Below are 12,042 nucleotides of genomic sequence, written 5' to 3' on the forward strand. Positions count from 1 at the left end.
ACAAAAGACAGCTGCTTCCTTTCCTACTGCAAATTGTTTGAGATCTGATTTACCCTGAACAAATTGTGTCAGGCTGTAAATCCATCACAGAGCCCCCATGATATTAGCAGAGCAGCAGTGCCTGTGGCCAATCTTCATATCTAGTAGATTTTTTTGCTAAGCACTCTCTAAAGTAATACTGGGTTTGACTGACCCCCAAATCAAAGTGCATTAATGTCAAGTCACTCAAGCGTGTAATGGCTGGCTGAGTCTGTCCTGGCAAGCCCTGATAGCACAGTATCTCTCAGCAGTTGCTCCTGACACAACCAATTACCACTGGTGTTAATAACCATGCCTGCACACTTGAAGCAGCTCCCAGGCCTATAGCTGAGCAACTTCTCAGAGAGTTACATTTCTCCTTAACTAGCTCCACATTCCCTGTCTCCCTAAAACCACTGTAAGTTTTGCCTGTGCTGGCTCACTGATCTCTGCAAAGCTGAGTCCTCTTGGGGAATGCCAAAGTGGGTACTTGAACTGCAGCTGTTATCAGGGATAATGATTAGAAATTAACACCTAGAAAACCAGCTTTGTGTGTTTTCATTCTCTTCTGTGCATCACTCACTATAGCAGGGATGCTCTGAGAAGCCATGTCTCCAGGACTCCTGTTCCACATGCCTAAAACTGACCCGCTCCTCTCCCCATCTGTTATCAGATGTGGGAACCTGTTAGCTCTGGACCCAATTTGCAGCTTACAGATTGCAGCGGGAGGAGAGGTGGACCTAATTTCTCTTTAGGATCCCCCCGTTAAGCTCCCATGAACGTTGCATATATGTTTCATATGAAGGTGTAGATCAGTCCTTGCCAAATACTGAGGGACAACCACTTAACCATACTGCTCCACTCTCCCTTTCCTTAGTAAGACTGCATCATCCTAGAGAGAGAGCAGCAGCAGTGTAACACTCTGCCTTCGCTAACAGCGTGGTCCCCTTTTACCTTAGGACTGAAGGAGGAGTTTCTAAAGGTGCCACTGTTGGTGTTCTCCTGGATCTGAACAAGCACAACCTGACCTTTTACATAAATGGGCAGCAGCAAGGGCCTCCAGCGTTTGAAAACATTGAAGGTGTCTTCATGCCTGCACTGAGCCTCAATCGAAACGTCCAGGTAAATCTTCTGCAATTCAGTCCCACTTACCCTTCTCAGCTAAAGGAGAATGTATGCTACCAGCCATTGCTGCTGAGGCTGACCATGTCCTCTGTAGGCAGTCAATATGGGTGGGGGCTCTTCCCTTCTCAGACCGACACCCAGGCTACTCATGCTTTTTGGAAAACTGCATTTGACCTGCCTTGTCTGGCAGCTGTGAGGAGTAATGCTGTAAAAAAACAAGTCAAAGTGCCTGCACACATTAATCCCTACACTTTGCTGCAGTGCTCCACTTGGAAAGCAGTAGTGCTAAGGCTTCCTCTGCCAGTTTGGATAAAAGCTGTAAGTACCCTCATTCCTCTTAGATCTTATATTTGGAGATCATTAACATTGTCAAGAGGCAGAAATGTGTGCAGCACAGCAGCGATGAAAGCAAAGACAAGACGGGTCAGAATATTAGTACAACAGAGAGGATTCAGTACATCATTCCTACTCATTCTGAACTTTGGAGATTGGTCTCTGTTCATAAGATGATCTCCTCCTGGAAGAGTCCTCTTTAAATAAAATGCATTTTTACTTGAAGACCACTGCATATGGCTAGAAATAGGATGTAGTGTAACGGAGAACCTATGGAAACACCCTGAAGCCTGAGGATTGAGGGAGGTCAGCTTAAGTCTGGAAGGTCCAATGCAGCCAGGGTGGAACACTCATCATTTTAAACACCCAAACTGAAAACAGAAACCTTATGTGGCCTTATTAATACATGAGCATTTAGCGTTCATTACTGGTGGCATCCAAAACTTTCAAGAGGCTGCCATAGCTTTATTGTATTTGATGAACCAATGTGGAAGATGTGGGCACTTCTTGGGGCACCTCACTGCCATATTTAACAAAGATTTTTTACTCACAACCTACCTTCGGTTTTAGCTACCTACATCCTTTAAGTGCCTGGCTTTCATTTCTTACCACAACAGAGTTAAGGCTGAGAGTGGCCAACAAAGGGGCAGGGGGAACTCTGAAACTAAGCTTGTTTTTGTCTTTGAATGGTGCTCTGGTATGTCTGTGTGGGAACTCTGATCTTGTAGAGACATCAGGTTATAGAAGGAGTACACAAACGTCCTGGGCTCTGTCCTACCAAGACAGCAAAGATAAAAGGATATCCTTATATTTAGTACATGGGCTCCACTGTGTGATCCCTGTCCTGAAGTGTTCAGGGGTCCCTCACGCAAAGACTCCATCCACCTTGTGGCATGCAAGCAGCACTGCTGGAGACCTACAGGTGGTGTCTGGATTTTGGAAGAGATACGGACACCTGGCTTCTAGCCCCCAAGGTGTTAAGAAGGGAAGGGGGAAGGAGACTTGTTTATTTCAGGAGCTCAGTATTATCCCCATGAATATTACTGATGACTTAAACCTGGACCTGAAATCCCACAGCCCTTCCCCTGTCATTTACTTGCTCGTAGCCTTCACAAATGCGTTCTGCCGAGGATGTCCCAGTTTTGAATGTACATGTTGTTTCTTCTTTGTCCAGGTGACCCTACACACAGGACTGGAAGTACCACAATGTGTGAAACAGCCCAAGCAGCCCAACAATTAATGAAATCCCTGCCTGACCTTGACCTGGATTCTGTAAGCTTTCTCAGTGTGATTTGGCACTTTTTAGTAAGTCAGTAAAAAAAGCATTCTCTTCCCTGACTTAAAATACTGTATAGCATGTTGCTCACTGAATAACCCACTGATTACAGCTAGCCCACTCCATTTTTAATTTAACAGCCATAGCAAGCGTACCCACTGAACTGGCACTCAATTGCAGATGGGTACCTGAACATATCTACACTGCATTGCATACATATGTACACATATGTGCACACACACACGTGCATTACAAAGCAAAAGGTTAAATAGGTGTATTTCCTCTCTTATGGCTGTATTTGTGCTTAAAAGATATTAGAGATGCTGGAAAAAAGACTAACCTGAGGGTTGATGGCTGTTGGAGCAATATGCCAGTAGGTGAACTGGATTCCCTTGCCACCTGAAGTCCTTAAATCAAGAAAGAATATGTTTTGACAGCTGAAGTGGAGGTTGTGTGCTCAAGAATTCCTGGTTGTTCATTACATTCAGGGGCTCAGATGACCATTAATTATTCCTTCTGCCTCTAGACTGCAGTTAGCCATGGGATAACATCCCCCTATGATTCAGTGGCAGAACTTATCTCATTGTCTTCAACAAGAGTAAGCTTGGTTTCCAAACACTGCCATGTAATAGTAGTGCTCATTTTAGCTAACACCATGATACATGCAGAATTCAGACACAAAAAGTAGAGAGAAAAATATCCTTGATGCATTTTAGTGTTTGATATTTAGGTGTGATAGTGGAGACTATCACATACAGACGCTCTCATCATGGTTATAAGCACAACTCTCAAAAAACATTGCAGGGTCTTTCAATTGAATTGATAAGAGATGTACTTTAATACAGCATGTGCAAGGTGTCCCATGTAGAGAAATGCTACTTTCTAGCCTTGATAAGCCCTGGGCAACTGTAGTTCTAATGTAGCTTTGAGATCACAAGCCTTAATTTTCTATTAGATTAGTGCGAGCTAATTAATATCTTGCTTAATGAAGCACTTGAGTGAGACAGATTCACAGCATTATTGTGAAATGTGTCCCTAAGAATTTTTTTTGCACTGGGGCGTAAATCTTTTGCAAAACTTGCCTGTGTCTGGATCTCCCATGAAAACAAGCAGCCGTTTTTGGTGCTGCCCATGAAAACTGGAGGCTGACTGACAGGAACATTTCCCCCAGCCATGGCATTGTTACCTGCGTGCTGTTGTCAGATAACACACTGATTGTGTGTGTGCTTTTCCTCTAAACCCAGCTAACATATGTAAGCAAAGGAGGAGGGAAGCAGCCCAGAATGAAACAGTCCCAGCCTATTGCACAGGCAAAAAGCAGTCTGCCATCGTGCTGCATGTAGCTAACCAAGCATCCTGTAGCCCACCTCTCCTGCAGAAAGCAGTGTACCTTCAGTGATGTCAAGACTGAAAGAGGAAATATACCCATGATGGGAAAAAATAACATAAGCTTTTAAGTGGGAAAGAAACGGTACTTTCTTCAAAGTCTGGAACAGATTGTATTGGTAAACTTGTAGACATTGGAATAACTGTGCTGGGCTCATCTTGGTTTCTTGAAGAATAGCAGAGATTGACTGTGTTGTGATGTTCAGTTTTGTTTAGTACCATATGAACTTGTGCAGGATTTTCTGATTAGTGGGTCTGTTTTAACCTACCTCAGCTAGAACGCTACCAGACCCTGAATTTCCTCGTGTGCTCGTCTATGAACATAAAAGTTGTAATCATAGCATTGGCTTTGAGTATTGTAAGTCAGAGCGGTATATGGGAATACTGTACATAACTTGCACATAGATTTTTATATTGGGAAACATCCCATGATAATTTTAATGCAAATGGCACTCCACTTTCACTGGTATTAAAACCAAAAAGGCACTGTTAGGTTTGGGACAGAACCTGTGTCTTTACTCCCAACTTCTGTGAAGAAAACTCAAATGAATCTTTCCAATATTCAACCATTGCCAGATGTTTAAAATTAATTCTGAATGGGTTTCAGAAATATTTGCAGTACTTGGTTTTGGTTTTCATAGTTGCTTTGGTGCCAGTTCCTGGTATGTTATACCTTGGGGAGAACACAGTGAGTGATACAGGTTACTAATTCCTAGTGGAAGTATGGACAGCAAGGAGAGACATGTTTCAGAGCTGTGGAGAAGCTCATTTGTTACCCTGTACATGTTTATAAAAGTAGGGTGCAGACTAGCTACCATGAGTCTTCTTTGAACCTAGGAGAAATGCACTTAAAATAAAAGGAGTGCATTTAGAAGTAGGTAACCTGCATTAGTAAGAATAATTTAGCCCAAGTCAAAAACTAAACAAAGTGGTTTTATGTGTTAGTTGTGTGCACATTCAAGGACTTGGGTTTGACGTGGCTCATAGCAATAAGCTAATTACCCCAATAGAGCGTAGTCTCATGACTTCAGCTGGATGCATTTTGACAGTTTGATTAAAAGAAATAATGTTCAAGTAGTTAGAATTACGCTAGGAAACTAATGACTCCACACATGAATATGTATGCAGAGCATCCAGATGGTGTTGGCCATCTGAACATAAGCAGAGTAGAATTTTCTTTTTGTGGAACAGCATCTAGTGGAAGAACTGGTGCACTCCCTCCTGTGCTCAGGTTGGAGGTAGTTTGCTTCTCTGCAGGTAACTTCCCAGAGGTGTCTCTCCTTATAAACCCAGCAGTTTGCATGCTCTTCATCTACAGCATCTCTTGTGCCAATTTTTGTTTCCTCCAAATCCCTTCTTTAGGAGGGACTCGGCCTTTCACACCATGGTCCTTGCAGGAACTGTGTTGCTGACTGTCCAGGGAGAACCCAGGGGCCTGAAGAGTGGCATAGATCCCCAGGGGGAGCACTTTGGATGTTCTTGCTTGCTTTTGATTCTTTGGGGTATTTGTGCAGCTCTTTGGGACTCCAAGATCTTCTGTCACCTTGTCCTGCACAGAGCTGCCTTTCATGGGACTTCTGCTCCTAAAGGCCAGGCTGTTCCTGAGAAGCCGGAGAGCAGAGCCTTTTGCACTGCAGTGATTCCCAACAACTATGGTACAAAGCCCACATAAGGTAGCTGTAAATTGACTTAATGTTTAAAAGCAAAAAACCCAAACCACAAACAAAAAAATCCTTTTCTAATAAACATAATATTTGACTTCTGCATACACCAATCTGGAACCCCTGCAGAGCTGCTAAATAAATACAGCAGGCAAACTCTCTGTCTGGCAAAGCAACAAGGGACTCTTAGTTTTTATCGACCCCCTGATCCCCAATCAGGGGATCAGAGCCTTCATGAACCTTCTTCCTGGCTCTTTCTGCTGCCAATTTCTCTGCTAATTTTAGTGGGAACAATCAGAAGATACGTGCCACAGGAGCACTGTCAGATTTCCCAAGGTGTGCAATCCTACACTACTTCTGCTCCCTTCTTTTCCCTCGTCAACTCAGAAAGAGCTCACAAGATGATCTCTTACTACAAGACTTGACGTAAATATGAGCACAAGCCTAGCTGACAGTCCCTTACTACTGCTGTGGAAAGGTATGCGCTGTAAAACAGATGTCAGTGAGGAGAGTACCACACTGTGATGTATCATGAATTTGGAAAGCAATTTGGCTTCTAAAAACAGAAAAAGCAGGCAAACAGCATTGTGACCTCTTATACTTGCCTATTCAGCTAAGATACCTAAGGGAAAATATATAGGACTAAAAAAAAAACAAACCCCAAACCCCCAAACAAAGACGTAAGCTTATGTAGATCAGTTTAAGAGGAAAAGTATTAAATGTAATTTATTATATGCATAATGTTCCATAATGTTCCATCATGTTGTAAATAATGCTATGATAGTGTATTGCCGTAGTTTGTTCTTGGCTGGTGATAGAGTTCTGTCATAGTGCTGTGTTTTATATATATATTTTCTTTCCCCCACCCGAAGTCTAGTTAGTAAGGATGCCAGAGAGCACCCGATACTCTGGTTTCTGAGTTGTTCTAGAGCAAGGAGAAATGTGAGATGCAGCTTTTTGTTTCCTTACATAATAATATTTCTTAAATGAGGTAAGAGAGAGATGAGATCAAGGCTAAGCTGCCACTACTACCGTATGAAAAACATTCTGATTGCAACTGCCAACAAGAGGTGATGCATTTCTGGACCAAAATTCCAATTACTCCTGTGAGAAGGGGTGCAAAGTACCAACAATCTGGCAGCTTTCTGGTGCCATCTAGTACATTCTTTGCTCACAAACGGGAAGATGAGGAAAGAGAGTCATTAGACCTAATTAGACCAGCTTTGCAGCATTCTGCTTCAATAGCAAAGTCAGGGATTCAACTTTGAACCAGGCAAGATAATATGAAAACCCCAAGCATCTTGGCTAGATCAGCTTTGGAAGGGAGATTACAGTTTCAAGTCCAACAGGTTATGGTAACAAGTCAACCACACTGCAGGTGTTAAGGGCACTTGTCACTGAGAATTACCAAGCAAAGATGGAGAGTCTTTCTTTTTTTTTTTTCTAATGAACAAATGAGCTGCTTCTGGTTTTTACTGACAACATTTCTGGTGGTTCCCCTGCCCAGCACTATTGAACACTGCACACACACACACACAGCTGGCTGGAGTAACAGCCTGAAGCACAAATCCATTATAACTAAGACACACTTGGTCTTCTTACATGCAGAAGCCCATATGCAAGCCACAGAGACTCGATGCGTGGGGCTTCCGCGTCTTTGCACAATAGAGGGGGTAAGTGTGTGTTTTACTGACAGAGGCACTCAGCAGCATTTCCCCCTTCTGGTAAAAGTGACCTTTTTGTTACATTTGTTACTGCAGACTGATCCAAGCAGAATTCATTACAGAATTATTCTTAATGCTAATTGGAGATTTCTGACATTTTCCTATGAAACAGTAGATAGAAATATTCCTGGATCCTGATTGCGTTCCTTCATCCTTCAGCTCCCTTAAATGTTGTCAATAAAACCACTAACTTTTCTAGGTAGCATGGTGAGAAGAATTATGTGATGAATATTAAAAATAAATGCATGAGGTAAACCTGCTGTTATTTCTGATTGTTACATGAAGCATGAATAACACTAATTTAAATGTTGGCAACCAAAAATGCGCAAAGGAATAAGATAACGGTGTTTACTTCTGGTTAAACGAAAGATGAGAAGTTGTTCCTGTGTTTTAACCACAACATTTCTTTCTTTATCATTTCCCATTGCTTATATGAATTTGGAGCTGGTGAAATATACATCTCTGCTGTATGTGTCTGTCACCAGATCAAGAGGAAAATACAAACTTTTTATAATTTTGTACCTGCAGCAAACGTTTGTATTTTTTGAATTAGAAACAAACTGCTTTTTGTCTTTTGGTCCAACTAAAACTTTGTGTACTGTTATTATTATTATTACCCTTTTGGAAAACCTGACCTATGAGTTTATGCTGTTTTACAGTTTCTAAATAAATTCTTATAACATTGCCAACAAATTCAGCATCAATACCCTTTTTATTATTACAAAATTACTATAAAAGAATATTACGTCGTAATGTAGATGGAGCATTTCTGTGGGATTGTCCTGGGTTCAGCAGTAGCAGTCATTTTTCTCCTTCTTAGTAGCTGGTGCAGCGCTGTGTTTTGACTTTCGGCCTGGGAACAGTGCTGATAACACCGATGTTTACTTTGACCAAGGACTTTGTGAGCCTCATGCTCTGCCAGGGAGGAGGGGAGGCCAGGAGGAAACAGGGACAGGACACCTGACCCAAACTGACCAGAGAGGTATTCCATACCACAGCACGTCATGCCCAGGAGGTAACTGGGAGTTACCCGAAAGGGCATGCTCTGCTCGGTCAAGCTCAGTCGGTGGGTGGTATCGTATTCTCTCCCCTTGTTACTTCCCTTACCATCATTATCATTGGTGGTAGCAGTGGCGGCAGCAGTGATCTGTGTTACACCTTACTTACTGGACTGCTCTTATGTCAGCCCGTGGGAGTTGCATTCTTTCGATTCTCCTCCCCATCCCTCCGGGAGCCTGGGGGGAGGGGGTGTGGGGTGGTTGGAGAGTGGGAAGGGAAGAAAGGGGGAGGGGAGTAGAAACTCCACGGCTGACTTGCTGACAGGGCTTAAACCACGACAAGGCTGCAAACATAACTCCTGTTGATACCTGCTTTGCTACCACAGTCAAAAATAACCCGGTACTTGGAGAAAGCCAAGAGTGCTCCCTCTGAGCAACCATCTGTGCCTCAGCTTCAGACACATGGAACACCTCTCTTCCTCAGGACCACTCCATTAAATCTGGCTCATGTCGGTTATAGCATACCTGGGGATGTTATTTAGCTCCAACCCATCTTAGGCACTTCAGGTGATTTCCCAGTCTCCAGAAGTTTCTGATGCTGGAGTAAGCAGAGACTGGAAATAACTGTGACTGATTGGAAAGGCCTTCGGATGAATGTAAAAGTCAGAGTGGACAGAAAGCTTGTCAGGGCAGGAAAGAGAAAACTTTGTGAGATAATTTAACAAGACATTCCATCTTGGAGCTGCAGGCCTCTGTTAAGCAGATAGATGCCTCGTGAGGTACTGAGCAATGCTAGACGCAGCACACTCCCCTTTGCAAAAGGCACTCATCAGAGCTTTGCAACCTTCATAAATGTCTGTTAATAAAGCAGAATAAAACATGCCAACGCACTAACAGCAGCACCAGGTAAGAAACAGAAACCTGGCCGAAACCGTCAGGAGTAAGTACAGACAAGAATGAGGAGACACCATCCATCATGGCCTTTTTTTTTTCTGTCTTCCTACGAGAGACAGCAATTTGGTGTCAACTCCTTCATGGCAAAGGGTTTGACTGTGAGGAAAGATAATCAGAATGATTTTAGAATATGGGGAAACAGGAATAAAACTGTCACAGGAAAAGGCATGTGAAAGACACCAGATATTCTTCCTTTATCCCCCATTCCTCTATTCAGCTCAGATAGAGGGCAAAATAAGATGGTCCCTGCTCTCCCTCACCCGAAATCAGTTACTCTGTCAACACTGGCTTTAATTTATTAGTACATGCTCCAAAAGCAAGACAGCTTGCTGCCTGAACATGCATTTCATACCCTGTTAATTAATAACACACACCAGTCCAAAGAAAGAGGAGGTGCACAACAGCTTCTCAGCAGTTTTTTGCCAAATGTCTACTGTCCTTGTTTTTGTTAATCCATCTAGTAACAAAACAGGTCTGCTGGTACCAAGTTTACCTGAGCACTCTGGGGACTTGATATAAAAACCCCCAACCTATCACCCTGTAAGAGAAACCTTTCATATGTTAAATGAGTGAGAAAATACAAAGTTTGAATAAGCTTTTATTTCCCCCTCTCCCCCAAGCTTCCATGTCCCACTGCCAGCTCTGCATTGCAGTTTTCAACCTTTTATTATAAGAACTGATGTTTTTTCAACTGTTCTTTAACACAGTTTAAAAGCTTGAGACTGCAAAAATGGGACACTTCCTTCTGACCAAGTTTCACACTTAAATAGCCTCTGGGAGCTGTCGATGTGGAAAGTGAATCCTTTAAGTTACCAAAGCTGATTGAGGACATAAACTCCCACAGCATGTTATGTCCAAAGCCAGCTGAACAAAACTTTATCTAGAAGCAAGCAGTGAAAACACAAGCTCAAGGATTAACCAGGGATTAAAAAATACAGGTTATCCCACAACATCCAAAGCCCATCTGTTGCCTCAACAGGTCTTGATTGTACTCAATTCTACTTAGTGATTACACCTTCACACGCAATTATGATTTAGTGTTTCTCTAAGCTGGTAACCGGATAGGACTGTTAATTCTGGTTTGAATCTGCAACCAGTAATAAATCAAATTATGCAATTATGAAACGTGATAACAGTATTTAGCAACCAAACTCTGCACAGCCCTCTTCCCATATGGCTCCAGAAACACTCCCTTCCATTTTTCACCCAGCTGTTATTCTCCCTGGGCTGTCTCCCTCCTCTTAATCCTCTCTGTACTGGCAAGGCACTTCTCAGGATCTGAAAGTAAGGTAGAAGGTGTGCAGGAAGGAGTGTACCAGAAAACATCCCTTTCTGTGGTGTGGCTCTCCCTACCCCAGAATACATCCCTATCCTGTGAAGGGGGCAGCCTCCAATACTGTTGTTGGGGGAGAGGGCCATGCTGCTGTTCTTGCTGCAAGCTAGCACAGACCTTGCTGCTCGCACAGGGTTAGAGTCTATCTTACTCGGGCTCCCAGGTGGCAGTCAGGAAGCATCCCTTGCTTCCGCAGACTGCAGGGTACACCAAAATTCACCAATGTACCTAGAAGATGTTTCTCCAGTAAGGGTTGTTTCCCTTCTCATATACACCTGCTTCAGAGTGCTGGAGCACCTCTCCTATGAGGACAGGCTGAAAGTTGGGTTTGTTCAGCCTGGAGAAGGCCCAGGGGAGACCTTACAGCAGCCTTACAGTACCTAGAGGAGGTCTACAAGAAACCTGGAGAGGGATGTTTTACAAGGGCATGGAGTGATAGAGCAAGGGATAATTGCTTTAAACTGGAAGAAGATAGATTTACATTAGATACTAGAAAGAAATTCTTTACTATGAGGGTGGTTAAGAGGACATTTTGGAAGGCTACTAACCACTGCCATTTCTAATGGAAACATGACATTGAAAACAAAGAAACAAAAAATAGCTACTGAGGACAAAATAGTTCTTTCAGAAATACCACATCTGAAATCCAAACTTGAGTTTTGACAAAGATTTCATAGAAAAGCCTTACGAGGCATGGGAACACTGATCAAAACAAACATGAGCCAAGCATGAACAACCAGAAACTATCAAGTGTCTATGCCTCATTTGGTTCAGTCTTGCATGATCTCATTTTCAAAACCAAACCAACCAAGCCACCACACCACCATTTGAAACAGTGCTTATTTAGAGATCTCTGCAGAGATGTACAAGTTGAGTCTGGAACTCTACCTGGGACAAAACTTCAGAAAAAAATATCTCATTTTAATTCTAAAGCAGAAAATTTGGAAACCGTAAGAGGTTTTGCTGGACAAGAAGAATGTTGAGCAGTTCCACTATTCACTAACAATCTGTAAAGATACAGACACAGATACATGCCTGATAAATGCTTGACAATACCCACTTGAGGTTCAGAGCAAGTAAGGTATTGATTTTTTTCATACTTTTTTCCAGAAGAAAGCAAAGAGCTATATATTTCATTAATTACTGGATGAATATTTTACTTACAGTCTATACAGCGATTCTAGAAAGTGAAATTCTTTCTTTAGCATGTATTGACTAATAAAAATAGTCTGTG

General features: G+C 42.6%; 1 protein-coding gene across 4 annotated transcripts in view; it reads left to right on the plus strand.

Annotated features, from left to right (window-relative positions):
- TRIM67 (tripartite motif containing 67) overlaps positions 1-6,464 on the plus strand; it is a 40,597-nt gene extending 34,133 nt beyond the window's left edge. For all 4 annotated transcript variants that reach the window (XM_062641656.1, XM_062641658.1, XM_062641657.1 and 1 more), the window contains exons 9-10: positions 978-1,140; positions 2,651-6,464. In XM_062641656.1, coding sequence (XP_062497640.1) covers positions 978-1,140; positions 2,651-2,716 — 229 coding nt within the window. In that variant the 3' untranslated portion in view covers positions 2,717-6,464. The remainder of the gene's footprint in view (positions 1-977; positions 1,141-2,650) is intronic.
- Positions 6,465-12,042: the final 5,578 nt, after the last annotated feature.

The sequence above is a fragment of the Pezoporus occidentalis genome, unplaced genomic scaffold (genome assembly GCF_034315485.1).
Source record: "Pezoporus occidentalis ecotype Australia unplaced genomic scaffold, CSIRO_AGI_Poc_V1 ctg7, whole genome shotgun sequence".
In the NCBI taxonomy this organism is placed as follows: domain Eukaryota; kingdom Metazoa; phylum Chordata; class Aves; order Psittaciformes; family Psittacidae; genus Pezoporus; species Pezoporus occidentalis.